We start from the raw sequence: 19,414 nt of genomic DNA, 5'->3' as shown, positions 1-19,414 counted from the left end.
AAAGTCTGACAATCCATTTCTAATAATGCATTGTCTTTTAACTCCAGCTCAGTACATGCAGCTGTACGCTCAAAGCCAGCTTTTTGAAGTACTTAAGCAGACACAGCACAGTGGGTAAATAAATGCAGTTACTGTGATAGAGCATTATAGTCATAATGTGAGATTTTTCCCCTTTGTTGTTGGACTGGTGCAGAACAAAAAATACCAGAATGAAAATTAAAGCTTTTTATCTTCCTACCACCATTTACTGTACAGCCACTCTCACAACCAATTATTATGGTCTAAGTATGATTTTTGGATGGCGGGATATTATTCAACTTTCTTCAGACTGCCTTTCATAAAGAACATGGAGTTTAGGATTATATCCCTTCATTACTCATATGCTGCTTTAGTACCATATTCACTTCAACATCCTCAACTTTGTTCAGTGAGAAAGTAACTATTTGTTGCATTAAGTGTCTTAAATTAATGCTAAGAAGATGGAAGGGAAAAAAAATTGATGCTCTTCTTCAATTTGTACCCTGGTTTGAAATCATAGTTCTAAGTATTTCCATAGTTGTCAGGATGAATTCTGTTCCTTTATCAAAGCACACATTTATAGCAATCTTCTCACTCACTTAGAAAAATTCATGGCAAGAAACACCACGAGACCTTTCCCATCCTTCCCTCTGGCTAAGGTGGAGTGATCTGGAATGAAGATGAAGGTGTGTACGTAGTTGTTCATGACGAGGAAGCAGGACCCTCACATGGCAAGATCTGAGTGTTCTCAGAGGTGAAGGGGCTGAGAGCTTTCAGAGTAACCAGTTCAGAAGGTCAGTGTCTCCTCCATGGTGACACTGGTGGTCCCTGGCCTCTCCCTGCTCTGGCAGATGTGCTGCCCCTCTACATTGATTTGCAGGTATTTTTTACATCCCTGCACACACTTGCTCTCTGATATTCACCCTTACTAGAGAGGTTGCTCCACCTTGCCTCACAGCAGTGCTCTGCCTATGAATTTGATGATAATTAGCAGAGCAGGGCATTAAACAAGTGGTGCTGGAACTCCAGCCCAGCAGCCCCTGGGATGCTGCCGTTTCTCCCAACCTCAGCCCTGCCATAGTGCTGCACACTCCATTTAGCTGCATGTTCAAAATTTCAACTTTAGCACTGGAACAGTTCCACTTCTCTTTGCAAACCTATCCCAGGGTTTATTAAAATTCCATTAATTACTATAACTTTCTAAAATTATGATGTATCATTTGGGCTCACTAGCCACCTAACATAAAATTATCCTACATTAAGATAGCTTTTCACATTGCCATTGTTAAAAAATTATAAAAAAATTTCTATTTAGTACCTATTAAGACACATTATTCAGAACATCAGCTTGGAAAATGATTACAAAAGACCCAGCACACTTAGTTTTTTTTTAACTGCAAAAACTGTATTATTCTATTCTTTCCTTCATATACCATATAGATAAGTATTCAAACTTGAAGATAAATAGTAAAATATTGTATTAAAACTTGGTCAAAGATTTTAGAAAATGGGGTAAACATTTCACAGAAGAGCCTAGGGCACAGTTCAGGTTCTACCTTACTTCATTCCCTGTAGATCTGATCTAAGGACCATTACCCATCCAGCAGAGGTGTCTTGCATTCACATGTCATCCTCAAAACACTTGTAAGTGGCAGCATAGAGTGAGTCACACCCTGGGTCTAAGAAGTTTAAAAACTGTCATTTTCTTTAAAATAAATTTTTAAGAAAATGCTGAAACAAGGCTACCATTTGACAACATTTAAAGACAGGCTCAGTCTCTGTTAACAAGTGTGTTGAATAAATACAGAAAAATTACATTTCCAAGCAGTTATTTACAGTCAATTATGTCAGCAGAATCAGGCCTGCAACACTTTGCTTCTGGTTGGAAAATTGTTAGTGCACAGAAAAATAGTATTTTTTGCATTACAAAACTAACATGCCCCATTCTCTGTAACATGACACACATTGATAAGCCACAATTGACTGGAAAGGTACATTCTAATAGAAAAACATAGGCTTTCACTAACCCTTGCAAAAATAGATTTACATATAAATTAAATTTTTCTCCTGTCCAAAGGCCTTCCAGAAATTTCAATTACAACCATTAAGATTTTACCGTGTTCCAGCAATCTTTCTTCAAGTAATTTTATTTCATTTATATTTTGTCTTTCATTAGTTCATACAAGTGAAGAATTTAGAAACATTTAGTCAGATAATGTTTTCTGAACAAGATTAGAGAAAAAACCAAAAATCATGACAAATGTTTGATAAAATTAAGTTTAAAGCAACAAAGCATCTCAAAGCAACAAAAATTAGCTACGTGAGGCAGAATGCACTGGGAAAACCAAAGCTGAATTTGTTAATAATTTTTCCCAGACACTTCAAGAGTTACAAATAGACATAACACATTAAAGCAGAAAAAGTAGAGAAACATAAAAACTCCATTTAGAGCTAAACACCTTTATTTGTTCTCCAGTGTAGAGTACCTAACCAAAACATGAGAAAGCAACACTCAGGTCAGTGTAAAAGAAGAAAACTCACCAAAATCTGCAAACACGGACTGTCCAACGACTTTGGCACCACTGGGCATTTCCTTACTTCTTCCAGTTTTAGAGAAGTTCCCATCCTAGCAAACAGGACAAAGATGATGGAAAGACTGAATTGCAGACTAAGTGATAAAAACTGACTTTTGAACCAAAGAAAAAACAGATTACTAATGAAGGGCTTTAGCAGATAAGAGACATCTCAGCTATGGAAAAAACTGCACTTTTCAAAAATTAGGACCGAGTTTTTGCATTTCTAAGCCTTCCTGTATTCTTATGGAAATCCAGCAATAGTAATATTCAGATACGATTTCCATATATTTTGCTGTGCTATGAGGAAGAGATTGGATTATTTCAGCAACATTATCTAAATGATAATTAAGTGATTATGAATACTACTGTGCATTTTTGCATATTGACATGTGAATTTATAGACATATGTAATATATAACAACACACCTACACACCTGTTAAAAATAGGGTCCTGATTTGCCTTCTATTAGGAAATAAACTGATTTAATATTAGGTTTGGCTTAGAACTTGTTTTACTTATCTGTTATTAAAATCCAGGCCTACAGAAAGTAATAGTCCATTATACCATCAGAAAGATGAAAAGTGCTGGATCATTGTTTATCACAGAACTGGATCACAGCTGAACAAACCCATTTAAGATGTTGAGTTTTCATAGCCATGTCAGATGACCCAAGGCCCATGTCCCCAGTCACTGCCATCAGCTCCTGCACAGTGCTCTGCCACAAATGCCCAGGAAGGCACGGAGCCAAAGGCTTGGGAACGGAGCACCGTTCTCCATATCCAACATGACTCATGTCATATTTAGTTTGTAGACTTCCATGCAACTCTGGACACAGTTAGTACTGTTTGTACTGGATGTCTGACTATGTATCTTTACCTTGACATATAATTTATAATGACTCTGATGAGAAAAATTAAAATGGATGCATTTCCATGCAGTGAAATAGAAGAGGCCCTGCTCTTAGTTGACCCCAAAAGCGTATCTTGTATAGGCAAATATCAGTGAAGGGAACTACTTTTTTCTACAAAGAGCAATTTAACAGCTTTTAATGGATCAGTTAAGGTATTTGTAGGTTCATACACATGTACAAGCATTTCACATGTATGACCTATTTTACTGGGTTGATTGATTCCAAAGAACAGAATTTTTTCTAAAGATAAGCAAATCTATCAATACAAAATATATAATGCAGTCTAGTATTTGCAAGAAAATTAAAAAAGACCCCCACTAACGGGAGACAGGACAAACACCTTGTGTACTTACAAACACTTAATAGCCGGTGATTTTTAAAGTCTACCTAAAGCTGTAAGAGCAAGATCCATGACTCACTGCTTTCATTACTCCTTCCTACACATTATCTCAGACAAGACTCTGTTCTACAGTGACTCACTGTGATAGGATGGATGCATTTTCAGGTAAACCCTCAAAAACTCATTCCTTAGCTAATAAGAAACACATTAAGCACTTTCTATTATCATAAAATAGTGAACTTTTAGCTATAGTCATTTTGGATAACAAGGTACAAAGGATGCCCCTGGCCAGGTCAGGCAATACAAAAACAGAATCTCAATAAATAAATAAATTTTAATCCATTGATCTGTTACTTCTCAACCTGAATTTCAGTTATGATATTTAGTTAACACAAAGGAATTTCCCCAAATGTAACTTGCACGTGTATTGTAATAGTCAGAAGCAACATTTGAGCCTCTGTCCCAGAAAATCTTACCCAAGACCTGGAGTCAGAAAAAAGCTTACTTAAAAAAAAAAAAAAAAAAAAAAAAATCTTTCAGACATTAAGAATAAAACCAAACTGATCAGTCTCTTAGCTATAAATCACTATAAATGTCACAAAATGACTCTTTGGGGTTTGTAACTTGTCTGCGTTTCAACAGAATGGTTATTTGTGTTTTTTCTCTTACCTTGTTTACCCATGTCTCAAACTGAATGGTTTTGGAATTTGGTGATGTGGTAAGGAACAAATCTGTAAGAAAATTTAAGAGAAATGAAATATTTAACAGTAGACTACATACAAAAATATTTGATCAATTAGTAAACAGATTTAATTTTAAAAATATTACCTATCTTTTAGAAGTTACAAATATATTCCAGTGACGTTTAGAAGTAAATATATACAATAAGAAAGATTAAAAACACACCCCTCAAAACCATTTTCCTGTCTTGTACTCTTCTGTTTAAATAAATATCAATAAATATAAACTAGCCTTTTATTTGGGATATGTCGAATTAAGCCACAGATACACTACTGACAGGAGAAGAAAAGCAGATGGAGAAATATTTCTGGCTTCCTATACACTAAAATTTTCTCAAACATCAAAACAGTGCAAAATAGAGCTTCAAAGGATTTATCTGGGAAGGCCTAAACAGAAGCTTATTCACCACCATTTAGAAAAGTCCCCAAATTAGGAAAATGGAAAGAAAAAGCCTTTATTTAAAACAAAAAAAAAGTGGAGGTTGAGGAATAAGAAAAAATTAAGTCTAGTATTAAGAAATCCAGATTTAAGAAAACTACTCTTTTAAAAGCTTGTTTTTCATTGTCTCCTTCCTCCCGGCAATTTCAATTGCCATTCTTTGAGCTAGAACACAATGGTTACTTTGCAGGGGAAAAAAAAAAAAAGAAAAGAGAATATTAATGCTTTACCCTAAACTGTTTTACGGAATAAGCAGGTAGATGGTTGGCCGTACAGGGAACTTCAAATGGCACAATAAGGGATATTGTGTACCAGGGAAAAAAACCCAGCAACAAACAACAACCACAAAACTATAAACCTCCCCACACCTAACAAGCAAAACCCAAACAAAAATCCCACATACACACAAAAACCAACAAAGATTTTGCTTATAGACTTCTCTCCCACAGCTTAAAAGCTCTACCATTTAATTTTATTCCTCTGAATATGTGAAATGGGCATTTCCTTTACGGCACACACATGAAAAGCATGATAGCGCACTTGGAATGAATTACAGTGATACTTAAGGACTTCTTGAAGGAGAGTCAAAAATAATGAAAATAATCTGAAGACAGCATAAATGTAAGTTAGAAAACTTATATACACTTTCAAATATTAACTTTGCATCTAGAAGGAAACTTGTGCAATACTGTTGATTACTATCAGATATAAACCAGAAAAATATTAAAATATCCAAAACATTCATGGAGGGTAAAAGAGGAACATGGAATAACAGAAGCTTTAACTAATTTTCCTACAGGCCAAAATGCCACTACATCTTAGAAAAATGTTTTTGAAGTTTAAATAATTATTTCAAATAGGGTTGTCCTTGCTGTACTTGGTATTGAAATATTCCATGCTGCATATGGGTTATGCCATAACATGCTCTGAAGTGTTCTGTTGAAATACCCAGCAAAGGATGAGCATTTGATCCCCAGCTGGGGCTGGCTGGGTGACCCTCACAGCCATTCTGTCTGCAGTGTAACCTTTCCCTAGCACCTCTCTGACTCTGTCTCACACTGCAGAGCTGACCTCCCACCTTCACTGCTGAGTCAATCCTCTCTCTGCTCAGTCCTTGGTGCAAGAGGAGATCTTGGGGAGCAGTAACTCAGCACTCCCACTGTTTATACGTACTTTGGGACTCTATCCCAGACTGAGACTAAGTGGCATGGCTACCAACACCAGACATAACTCACCCCGTGTCACCATGCTAGATCAAGGCTTGACACTGAACAGGCTCAGCTCCCTCAGCCTTTCCTCATCAGAGAGATGCTCCAGTCCCTTCATCATCTTTGTCACCCTCCACTGGCCCCACTCCCTGACCTGCTCCAATGCTCTTCCTAAAGGCCCCCACGATCCCATTGGCCTTATGGTCACAAGGACACGGTGCTGGCTCATGGACAGCCTGGCTGTCACCAGGACCCCCAGGCCCTTCTCCTCAGAGCTGTTCCAGGTCACCCCCAGCTCGTGCAGGTGCTGGGGTTGTTCCTCCCAGGTGCAGGACCCTGCACTGCCTTTCTCTCCAGCAGCTTAAGGATGATTACATTCAGCAATGTTCCTGTTTTGCACCAAACTCTTTCCCCCAAACCAGTTTCTCTCCAAAGTCAGTAAATTACTTTTGCACTCTGTTCCTCTCCGTGTCTCCTTTTTCCTAACTCAAGGCACACAACATTATATAGAACGAATGGAACCAACACAGCAGAGCCGTTCCAAGGCTGCTGCAATATCACACTGCACTGGCAAAATGCAAAGGCAGGCAAAGAGAGCAAATAATCTAAAAATAGTGCAGAGGAGCTGGTGCCACGCTGCTCTTACATAAAGAAACAAGCTGTGATTTCCCATAGGACAACTTAATACAGGTACAGCAACACCACCTCTAGCTCTAGAGCCCTCTGAACCAATCCCACTGGTACCTTATTGCCAATTGTCCTCCTTTTTATCCTTAAGCCTTCTTAGGAGCTACATGTTTGAAATGCTCATGCATGATTCTGGGATTAAACTCTCTTGCACTGCAACCAAATCAAATTGTTACTATTTACAAGTAATTTTCCATTTTGATCAAGAGTGTCAGAGATGTCAAACCAAACCAAACAAAAACATTTCTTTGCAGCAGCAGTATAAAAAAGGTAATGCAATTTAGACACTCCAAGGAACTATTCACAGATTTGTATAATTCAGAATTACAAGTGTTTTCTCCCAAGTTTGTGAAAGAAATGTGTAAGAAAAAACAAGTCCTGTCTGGACCAGTGTTCTAGACCAGTTAATTCCCAAATGTTACTTTCAATCTACCTCACTTTATGATTCTTTCTAGTTTGACTATGTAAGTTTTTAACTCCAAGATTATCTCAGAGAGGAAACAAGAATCTGTGCAATCTATAAATATCTAACAGCCATAGCAAAGCGAGCCTTTCCTTTCCAAAGGAATGGGGTCCATGACGTATCTCCCACCTCACTGCTATGGCTTTCCATATCTATTATAACTAAATTCTTAAATATCTAAGAGCTGCAGGAGAACAGATGGAGCCAACAAATGCATTAATATCCGTATGATCAGTACTGGGGCTACACAATAATGAAGACACAGATCTTTTCTACACTTTTTGCTTCTGGCTATACCAAGAATACTCAGTCCCTTTTTCCTACAAGGAATGCCTATCATATTACATATGCTCAGCAAAAGTCACTTGTGCATAGATATGCTGCACATTGCCTTTGGAAGGCAGTTCAGGTTGCAATTTCAGCTGTAAGAAACAAAATCTATTCCATAAAGATCTCTACATTTAAAAAGCACAGACAAGGTATTGAGGGGTGTTCAAATTCTTATGAACCTAACAACAGCACAGTGAGAGATATTTCCAATCTGAAGTTATAAAATCAACTAATCTGGAGCTCAACAAGCAATTAGTAACAGAATACAAAGGTGATGGTTTTACTAGACAACAGGTACATGAAGGGATGCTAAAAACAAGGGGGTACCTTTAACAGCCCTACAGTAATTGTAGATTCTGTAGATATACAAATGGAAATATTAAACAGGAAGAGGGAAAAAATCCACTTTCCCGCTGCTACTGTCAGAGAAATAATTGAGCTAGTTGGATGGATGACTAGACTAAGCCTGCAGGGCATTTCTTGCGTCCTTAATTTGTGACATGATGGAGCAAAGATAAGGAAAATACTCAATAGTTGGGATGGCGGAAGATCTCGACGCCAGATTCAGGCAGATTTCCTGAGATGTAGCACCTACAGCCGAAGTGAATGGTTTTTTGCTAAGTAGTAGCAAAAAACCAATACTGCCTGAGAGAAAACCTCTCTCTTAAACAAATGCAAAGCAAAGTGTGTTCACATTTAAATACACTATCCTATTTAGGATTTAACAGCCAGTGATTAACATAAATACAACATAAGTAATTTGAATATTCATCAACAAAATTCAACAGCCTGGGAATACAATAAGGAAGCATGGAGGTTACCTGGCATTTTAGATCTACAATAATGAAAATCAGACTAAATATATACAAAACACTTAATACAGAAGGTATACGATAATGCTGCAACACAAAACCACTGTGTACTAGCATTTTACTTACCCTAAAAAGTGAGTTGGTGAGTGAATTTGGCTATAATTTAATTTAACTGGCTTAGTAATAAGATGCTGCTATCCAAGTTCTGCTACATCTGGTCACCAGCTAACATATATATGGAAAAACACTGAATTCACCATTCATTCTTACAAAAAAAAGGAAAGAGATTATTAGAATGTATGTTCCTGCCTGTAAAAGGGAACTTATTCAAGTACTGTGTTCCAAGCTCTAACCTAAAGCTTGTTATAGAGGAACCACAGCACTTCCATCCATCTTTACATGATAGGATCAGAGAATTTCAACATTGTATCAACATATGGTCCACTGAAGACTGAAAAATTTCTCCCTTAAAAGCTACATAAAACTTGACTGGCTAGACTGCATTGAGTTTATTTAGTGCATTTAGAACTATCCTGTATCAATGTCCAAGTCACCCCAGACACAGCCATAAATACTAACACTGTAATTTGAATACAGCACACCCCATCTTGAACTAGCCACATTTCTGGCAATGCTTGTGCACTATATCTAAAGGAGCTTTACCTACCTACTAATGTCTACAGTGGCCCAGCTCGGGCACCAAGAGCATGGCATTTGTGCCATGGGGCTCAGGAACCACCGATCTGCACTAAAGATAATCAGCTACTGGGAACCCAGCACCTGGAGAAGGGCAACCACACTGGATCCAAGGGCAGGAGCACCTCTCCTGGGGAGATGGGCTGGGAGTTGGAGCTGTTCTGGAGAGGAGAAACCTTAGAGCCCCTTCCAGAACATAAAGAGAGCTGGGAAGGGGCTTTGGACAAGGACATGCAGAGATAGAGCAAGGGGGAATGGCCTTAAACTGAAAGGGCGCAGGTTTAGGTTAGAGGTAAGGAAGAAATTCTTCCCTGTGAGGATGGTGACGCCCTGCACAGGTTGCCCAGAGAAGCTGTGGCTGCCCCATCCCTGGCAGGCTCCTAGTTTTGATGAATCTTTTAATCAGAACAGTAAATAAAACTGATACTATTACAAACTCACCCTACTTCCACTGATTTTACTTACTAGAACTAGAAATTGCAATAAAACCGAACTATATAGAACCTGCTCCAAGTTTACTTCTGATGATCCTTGTTATTTTCTGTCACTTTTGAGTGTTATAAAAAATGGTACTATTTTTAGATGGAGCATTCATTTCACTAATGACTGATTTGACCTTTCTGTTTAATGTCAGAGGGCTTTATTTCAGAATAAAAACCCTCAGCATCTGACTGTCTTGAGAAGCCACCAGGGTACAAGCAACATTAAATTACTGCTTGATTTCAAATTCACTTCAGAAGTTTAAGTTAATAAAGGAGTGGGAGAAAGTGCCCTTATTATAAACACTATCACCATGGACAAGGCAAGTAGTCAATTACAACATACGTGTGTACACTCCCAACGTGCCTAAAAATGTTTTCATTAATGTGGAAGAACAGGGGTGTCTGTGCATATTCTCTAACCAGAAGTTACTTTTGGAGATGAACGTGCCTGCTTATATCTACATGTAAATAATGTGCTGAATTAAAAATCTCTGCTTTGCAGTGTGTTGACAGAATGGTAATGTAGCAACTGTATTAAAAACATTAAATGCTATAAAACCTAAGGCAAAGTAAGAGAGAACTTTCCTCTATTTATATTACAGATTGAACACTGGTAGGAAAAAAAGTATTTAAAACCAAAATTAAAAACATTATTTACAATTTTTTAGTTGTAATTATACAGTTTTAGCTGTAGAATACTCCTAGTATGCACAAACCTAATTTTATACAAAAAAGTTGGATATAGTCAGCTTTATTTCTCTACTACATGGAAAAAGAAAACAAAATCTTACATGTTTCATGCTTCTGCCCATAAGTTTTTCATTCAGGTAGAGAAGCCCTCTACATGAGGTATTCAGATTTGTCAAACTGGGATCAGGACTGTCCTAGAGCAAATGGAATAATCTACTGCCCGGCTGTATGATTTAGCTGTTATAACACAGACATGGCTACAAGTACCAGTGCTAAGGAGCCTGCAGTTCACTTTCACAAATTTTTGGTGCTAGTTACATGAAATAGTAACTTCCTCCTCTGAAAAACTTAAGCAAAACAAAAGGACTTCATACGTTCCAAACAAGCTAATTTGTGTTGGTAAATTTTTAAGAAATATGCATATAATAAGAGATTGTGACTTTATTCTGTTCAAATGGGTCTTTCAAAATTTATTAAGTTTTTACTGGAACTATTTAGTAAAACAGGTGATAAACAATGATAAACAACATAACTAAGCACTAAAATCCCTTTCATTATTAAAAATTACAATAGAAAGAATTCATATATATTAATTCAAAAGCTTTGCTTAACCAGAGAACTTTAAATTAGATTTCAGCTTTAGATTTATGCTTCTGAACACACAGAACAGGTGGGACTATCCTTTTGGTTTTTAGCACTTCAAACATGAGCTTTCAGACAGAAAATGCTCTTTATTTTCAGAATAAGGGCAACAACATTGTTTCAAGGAACAGAAAATGACAACTCTCAAGAGTGTTTTCAGAACCCATTTTTACATTCATGTTTTCTCAACAAAATGCTATTTGGGGCAGAACCAATTTACTTCTCACCTGTGTTAAGTTATTGATTCCCATAAAAATATACTATTATAACTCCCTGGTGTATATAGTTATATCAGTATATAATTAAAAATTGCAAAAGGAATAGCTTCTGAGACAGTTCATAATGGCATTAAAACTGCTAAGCAGATAGCAGAGATTATGGGCTCCTTTAGAAAGATTAGGAAAAAGAAGTTAAACCTAAAACTCTTTCTTTTCTCTAACAATCTCTACCCATCCTTTGGTTCTCTTTGTAAGGAAAGCGATGAGTAAAGCCATTGGCAAAAGCAGCCCAGTCCCACCAGCAGCAGGAGATGCAGCTAATTCCAGCTCTGGCTTGATTTTATGAGCAGGAACTTTCTATGGTATTGAACACTGTGAAGGAACAAGTGGAGGAATGGAAGTGACAGGAGATCATATCACCCAGAGCATTTTTAATTAGAGATAACAAACATGTAAAGAGTTGAAGTAATGAAAAACAAACAAAACTTTACAGACTAAAGTCCTCTGAAATATATCCTATCTTATATGATACATTTTTTCCCTCCATTATTTGCTGTAAACTCTGCTATCAGAGCTAAAACACTTAAGAAATTTAAAAAATTGTAGCTCTTCAAGGAATAACACACAGTGACATGGCTTTACTGAATATTTGCTCTGGGAGAAATGTAGGGGAGGGGGCAAAACCAGAGAGAACAGTTTGACTTCAAATATATACACACAACCCCCACACCCTACCCAAGTTTTAAAATGCCACTCAGATACTTTGTTTGCCAGCTATTTTAATAGCGAATAAATGCTGATCTACTGCAGAAAATAAGCTTTGCTGGTAATATGAGCTGCAGAGAGGCTGCCAGCTTCCATGAAGAGGAAACTCACTGAAAATAAGACCAGAGAATCTGACACTGAGCATTACAATATCTTCGGAATCCAGGTTTAAATGACTACAACAGAAATATCACCTATGATTTGAGTGATTGATTTTCAAGAAGAAAACTATCTACATTTACGCATTTAAACTAAGTGGGAATAAAAAAGAAAACACATTGTTAACGTTCTGGTACATTAGGTTTCTGAATTCCCAAAGCAAAACAACATAAGAAAATTAACCACCAGAAATCAGTAAAGAGACTAACAATTAGCTTACAGCAAGCTGTTTCTGACTAATGATTTTTCCACTTTAGTTTTCCCAAACCCAAATCTGTGATTTTTCCTTCATTTTATATAAACAGCTCCAGAAAAATCTCCAATTATATACACCATGTGCTAGTGTTTAACACAAGATCAGTTGTAAAACCAGCATTTCCAAACTGTGGAATCACATAACCAAGTGACACGGTATTTAATACATCAGCTATTTTTCATAGCATTCAAGGATACATTGACAGATGTACAGTATGAAGTTACAGTGTGATTCACAGTCCAAGGCAGCTTGCCTCATGCCTTTGAACACTTTAGAACTATGCATAGGGCCTGACTTCTTGGTAGAAGACTTGTAACTTTGAATGCAAACAAATTTATTGTTTAATAATCCTGTTTTTTTTTCCCCCAAGCAATTAGGAACTATATTTTTGGCCTAGAAAGACAGCATTAGCCCTAAGTGAACATCTGACATTTTAGGACGCTTACAATAAAAGTAACAAAGTTGGCTAATTAGAAAAAAAAAAAAAAAAAAGACACAGCAAAATAATCACTATCCTAAAAATTTCAACGGTCACATTTTAAAGACAGGCCTCTTACTTAGGATCCTGCTTTGGAAATGCTCTCCTGGACTGTTTGCTTTATAAAATACACTTGACATTAACCTGTTCAGCCAAGCCTATTATTATCAGCTTCAAGATTATTTTCCTAAGCCAGCTGTTAAAAGGTATTAATGACAAGTGTGAGTATGAATTACTAGACACCCAGTAGCCCTGATGTAACAAGGACCACCACATTTGCTCCTCATCTTGCAGCCTCTCTCAGCGCATGTACCAGCAGTAACAGTGATGGGAGGCTGCTTGACCAGACCATTTCCAGACATCTCTTCCCAACTCAGCCACTCTACAAACCAGATACTCCTCCCTGGAGCAACATGTGCTTAATATGCATGCAAAAGACACTTAGAAGTTTTGTATTTAGTTTATCCATTAAGCACATACAGACCCTTTGGTAAAAGGTTTTGTACTGCAAATTTTTGCATGTTTTTTATGAAATTCCTGGTGTAACTCAGAATTACTTACTGAGTTAATCATTATAGGGAGCTGAGACTTTTGCATGAGGATGCTTTTCTTTAAGAACAGCAGCAGCATTACCCTCCAAAACAGCCCAGTTTATCTCTCACCAAGAAAGATTAGTATTATCTTTGTTGTGGTTAGAGGATTTTTGGATTATAAAATCCTTACACTGTTAGCCTTTCATGAAGCACTGTTAGGGATTAAACACATCTTTATGAGCAAGTGCTCATATAATGAAATCATAACAATTCAACTTCTTTTCACCCAGAGCATGAGAAGTGTGGCAATTAAAAGCTCCGTTCTGAGTGTTTAATATCAGCAGGTTGAAAACGGGTTAGGCAATAAACTAGCAAAAAGCTTCTTAGCCCAGAGAGGATTGTTTTTTTAATGTCAAGCACACTTTAAATCTCCTAAGCTGTTTATAATGATAGAGTTGCCAAAAATAGCCCAGCTAAAACTCATCAAATTGGCTGCATCTGTTACAGAATACAAAGAGCCCCAAAATATTGCAGAATATTAGAAAAATACTTCAAAAAATCTGCAAAAAATCCACCAAGAACAAGTAAAATGCCATGTCCTGGTGATCTATTTGTAAAAAAAAAAACCACTGCATCCTTTATTAGGTGCAACTCTATAATCATGAATAGTAGCATTGCCTGCAAGTAAACAGCCTGAATTTTTCAGTCCAGAAGTCCCACAGCAGCATCAAATGCCATGATTATTAAGTGTTTCAGACCACATGATTTCAGCAGGCAGTTTATTCCCCTGCATCTCGTCAATGCCTCCCTTTTAATTAATACAATTCTAATGTGCACCAAGCCCTGTTCTTAATGAGGCTTTGTTCCAACTGAAGAATGGCTGTGTGGGTGAATACTGAGTCACAGGAATGCTCTCCTCCTCACCACCTCTCTGTGACCCAAGCAGTGCCAGGCTCCATGGAAAAACACTCTGCTTGTGGGCACACACTGGTAACCCAGTACTGCCTCTGCCCTGCCTGGTAGAGTGCATTTACCACCACAGTCCCACCAGTACAGCACACACACTTACAGCTTTTGTTGTTTTGCCCTTTTTTCCCCTTAATTTCTATCACCTGACTACTCTGATGACTACCTATGAGTCACTTGCCCAGCTCTGTACAGACACATAAATTAGAGCACACATGGTGAGAACACTGCACAGGTATTTCTTGGAAGAGGCACAGTGAGACTCAAGGTACAATTTCATGCTTGGTTAAAGGCAGGCTACAACTGCTGCTACTAGAAGAGGAGTCAACCTTTTCCCTCTGTTTACATTGGCTCTGACAATCCTGCATGGCGAGTAGGATCAACTTAATAACCCCAGCGACAACGAACTGTGTTCCTCAGCAGCCCCAGTTCCAAGTAGTTACTAGAGCTGATGTCAGAAAACTGCCATAAATGTGCAGGCAGGACCAGATGATTGGTGACTTTTCATTTTGGCAGGAAGCACTCTTGGAAAAACGCATCAGTCATGAAATATCAGATATACTGATACTACTTTTCAGCAACATATGTCTTATTCCCAGTTAGTCCCATCTTGATAGGGACAGTAAAAAAAATGTATCATTCCCACCTTAGAAGTAAAACATTACTTTAAAAAATAATAATACTGTAATATTTTCTCCAGTTTTCTTGTGAGAATGAATTATTTTCCTTACAACTTTCCCCAGGTTCCTGTAACATAACACTTCCCACAGCACTCTACATAACACTGTAATGTAGTACCTCAGCCTGAGGAGTCACAGCCTTGCTGCTACAAGCAAGTAAAAGTCAGGATCTTTATGGGAAGAGCTTCACAGAAGCTTCGACTCACATCTTGAGATATAAAAATAGATGTGAATCCATAAAAGCTCCCAGCACTACCCACACAAAGATACTGACTCTCATTTCTTTTTAATAGAGGAGCTTCCACATACCAGCAGTACTACCTAGAACTCTTGGAACATTCTTTAGCCTGGCAGCTGTCAACAACCTTGAAAATTTGATCAATCTGTGACCGATCAATGTAAGAAACTCAGACTTCCTACTTTTACTCACCTTGGTGTTTAGATTTCAATGTACTCAACTTAAAATGCTACCTGGAATACTCATCTATGCTGCTTATGCCACTAAAACAAAATTCCAAAATGCTTCTAGAGCTAAGTGTGTTAGAACTGGTTATTACATGACACTGATTATGGTAAGCAACCATATATTTAATTTTCCAGCTGGAATTTCCACTTGACAGCTTCACATAGCAATGTGCCAGAACTGAATATTAAGGTTTGACTGCATGCTAAAGCAATTAACTTAATCCCCAATGTTTATAAGCATCTTAATTAAATTTATGGACTCATTCCTCTCTCATTCCCATGCAATAAACAGGAAAAAGATAAGCTCTCTTTCCAAAATTACCATATATGAATTGATGTACATTGCACACCTAGCAGAAGATAAAGCACTTCAGAATTAATTTAGTGTGTGAAGAAATTAAGTTTAGCACAATATTTAAATGTGCTTGGAAGTATGAGCCAGGTATGTAAGTGATAAATAGATTCATCATGGTAACTGAATTGCATTGACAAAATACCCCAAACAAAATAAAGGAAGAATACAGTTAATTCTATCAGTGATAGAACTGCACTAAAATAAAAGCAGTGTCATAACGAAATCTTGAAAAAAAAATTTAAGTCCAGTCTTAAAAACATTCTGCTGAATCAAATTATCAAATTATTTTCAGACTCAAGATGAAAAACTGCAGCCCTGATGCAGTTGCCAGCTGAATACTAGAGTACAGCATTGTGAAGAGCAGGAAACAACACTTTAAAGATGAACACAACATTCAGAACAAGCAATAGTTATGATTATCATCAAGAAGCAGAAAATGCTATTTATTTTAAAAGTTGTTTTTTAAAACCCAGAATTTTCAGATTTCAGATATTAGAATTAAGTAATTAAAATACCCAAATCAGAAGTAGCAGTATCATATAATTACTGAAGGAAGCTGCAATACATGACATTGTATACTTAGTGATAATTATTTTTAGGATGGCATTTACCACTTCTATGACTTACCAGCAGTGAAATCATTATTTAAATCTATAAAGGCATGAGAGTGTGGTATATACATTTTACTTTGAGTTTCCAACGCAGGGTGCCATGACAAGTTCCTACAGACAGGAATAGAAAGCAATACATTTCACCAATGTGTAGGGACTGTTAATCATAATAATACAGCTTTAAAAATTGTGAAACTTTAAATAAAATTGGACAGAAATCATATTCTCCTAATGCTAAGATAAAATTACTACTTAGCTTACAACATACTAAGTAATTCAAGTAATTGCTTGAAAAGTTCCACGGAGGATGATTCACAGCACAGGGGCTTCAGTTCCATTTCATGAACTTTCTAAAGCAATTTTTTTTTTGCACAGAACATTATCACTACCCACAAAGTTATAGTTAGTGCCGAGGCTCCAATTGTAATGCAAATCCTGAGACACTGATCCCTGTCTTTCCCAGTTTCCTCAAGCAGCTTGACTTCTGGAGTACTTCTGGAATTTATTTTCTGATTAATAAACCTGAGCAGAAGCGACCATATGCTGTTAGAGCAACTTGTGCCTGCTGCATGTAAATACACTTTATTTCAGCTCACTAAAAAATCAACACATGAATTAAACCCTCACATTATGATGGACTACTAGCTAATTATGTAATTTCCCAAGCAGGTGATACTTCTATTTATTTATTAATATACATGCCCTGCTGGTTTCTGTTCTAAAAATGGCTGAACTTCCAGCAAACCTCCCTATTAGCAGTGATTTCAAGTGCAAAAAAATCCTTCAAAAGTCACAGTGGCTGAATCATCAGATATGTAACTTTCAGAACCCTTAGCTAAACACTCAGGAAAATCTCAATGTGCACTGTACAACAGCAGGCACAAATACTACTACTACTAGTCTGGAATTGCTTTATTTATTCCAGTGACATTACATACCTATTATTGAAGCCCTTATCTTCCTTGACTAATTTTATGGTAAAAAAAGAAATAATATTCTGATTACTTCCCAGAGATCATAACTGTCTTAGAAATGTTAAAATGCATCAGTTAATCTTAAAGAAATAATTAAATATTTTCTCTAGGTTTTTCTGTGTATTGAGTCTTGAAGATTGCCAATTAAATTTGTCATACAAATCTAGAAAATATTTTAAAACATTTTAGATTAAAATAGAAAAGTGCTTTTCTAAGCAGATGACAAAGCTGTTTTCCATGTACAAGACATGGCTTATGCTGTTACCTACAGCACTCAGTCTTATTTTGAGCTATGATGAGTAAGTTTATTTGTGTCTTGATGCAGATTATAATACTAAATATCAAAAGTGTATTAAACAAATGAGACTGTAACTTCTTGGAACTAATTGTTCCAAGAAACAATTTTCCTATTTCTGATGTCAAATATCAGGGGTTCTGTTGTCTCAGCTCTCACAGAATGTCTACTTAAAATGCCCTATAAAATAACACTTTAAAGATCAGATGCACAGTGTCACTGACTGTTTGACGATACATGGACAGAAAGAAGATTCCCATTTGCATAGATGAGTTGAACATGAATCTTACACTTTAATGACAAGTGGATGCACAATGCCCAAGTTACCAAGCCCATGCTGACACTGAAGCCCTCAGCTTACCCGCCTAGCAGGATCTGCGGCTTATTTGAATCACTTGTGACACCAAACACATCAGGAATCAAGTCTCCATTAAAGCTGAAAATAGAAAACAATGTCAGTACCACTTCAGTAACTACAGGAGTTCAAACCATCTGTTCTTAAATTTTTCAATACTTGTACACTTTCCCACTGAGTCACGAAGAACTCTCAGCTGTGAGTCTGATCTGAATTTTGGCTCTTGTCCGAGTTGCTGGTAGCAGCAAAGGTCTATCAGTATTTCACACTCTGCCTGTACTTTGGCTTTCCAGATCTACTTCCCCCTCCCTCTGGTTCAGCATTTCACACAGAGGCAAGCACATTGTGAAAGGGATATTTGCTCATTTTGGTAAGCCAGTAAGGTTTTTGCTTTACAAAATTCACTGAGAAATGAATAGCTTTTTTTCCGAATAACGCAGAGTACTGAAATTAAAGAAATTATAAGATCATGTTGTTACTATTGCCAGGATAACATAATATACAAGACTTGTAAAGATAACTGTTTTGGTTCATCATCTTTTGTTAGATCAGTTAACATTACACAAAACACCCTGTCCTTAAAAGATAAAGAGCATGTGTTTCAAATTCTAGCATTAAAACATATTTAAGTTGCTCTTAGTCACCACTGTAAATATGGTTTTCTAAAAAAGTAGGTCATACTTACTCCATTACTAGAGGCTCATCATGAAAAGTCTTATTTAACATAGTTTTATGGTTAAGATCTGAAAACAGAAAACATTAACGTGATTCGGTTACCAATATATTCTGATATTTGCATTTTCAACTAAGACACCATTCTTCTATTCATTTAAAACCACCAGTTTTATGATTTTAAAAAAGGCACCACTTAAAATACAAACAACTAAATGGCTTCCTGAAATTTTGCAGGAAAGATGAGTTATAGTTAAAATACTGAAGGCTTTTTCCCTCTCCACTAAACTCCTCAACAAATTATTCTAAGTAGATCTTAGTGAAACTTACTTCTGTGTATGAATGCAATCACACAGATATAGGAAATCTGAAACAGCTGGGATGATGACAGGCTAAAAGTTTAACATTTTATGTTAGACTTCTGTTTAATGTTTTGTCACTGTAAAAAACACTCTTAATTATACACACCGAGTATCTGAAATAAGCATTAAAGGTAGACTTTCTAACTGGGAAATGAGGACTAAGTTCCAGTCAGATTATCACCTTAGACTTCACTTCTACTTGTAATCCAAACTCCTTGCCAGATTATTCCCATTTC

General features: G+C 36.8%; 1 protein-coding gene across 1 annotated transcript in view; it reads right to left on the bottom strand.

Moving 5' to 3' along the window:
• ITFG1 (integrin alpha FG-GAP repeat containing 1) overlaps nt 1-19,414 on the bottom strand; it is a 72,122-nt gene that overhangs the window by 46,222 nt on the left and 6,486 nt on the right. The window contains exons 4-8 of the mRNA XM_048316633.1: nt 18,830-18,887; nt 18,151-18,225; nt 16,537-16,631; nt 4,515-4,576; nt 2,560-2,644 (exon numbers count right to left, since the gene is read on the bottom strand). Coding sequence (XP_048172590.1) covers nt 2,560-2,644; nt 4,515-4,576; nt 16,537-16,631; nt 18,151-18,225; nt 18,830-18,887 — 375 coding nt within the window. The remainder of the gene's footprint in view (nt 1-2,559; nt 2,645-4,514; nt 4,577-16,536; nt 16,632-18,150; nt 18,226-18,829; nt 18,888-19,414) is intronic.

The sequence above is a fragment of the Corvus hawaiiensis genome, chromosome 12 (genome assembly GCF_020740725.1).
Source record: "Corvus hawaiiensis isolate bCorHaw1 chromosome 12, bCorHaw1.pri.cur, whole genome shotgun sequence".
Classification (NCBI taxonomy): Eukaryota; Metazoa; Chordata; class Aves; order Passeriformes; family Corvidae; genus Corvus; species Corvus hawaiiensis.
Note: the sequence above shows the minus strand (reverse complement) of the source record. Positions and strands in the feature narration are given on the sequence as shown.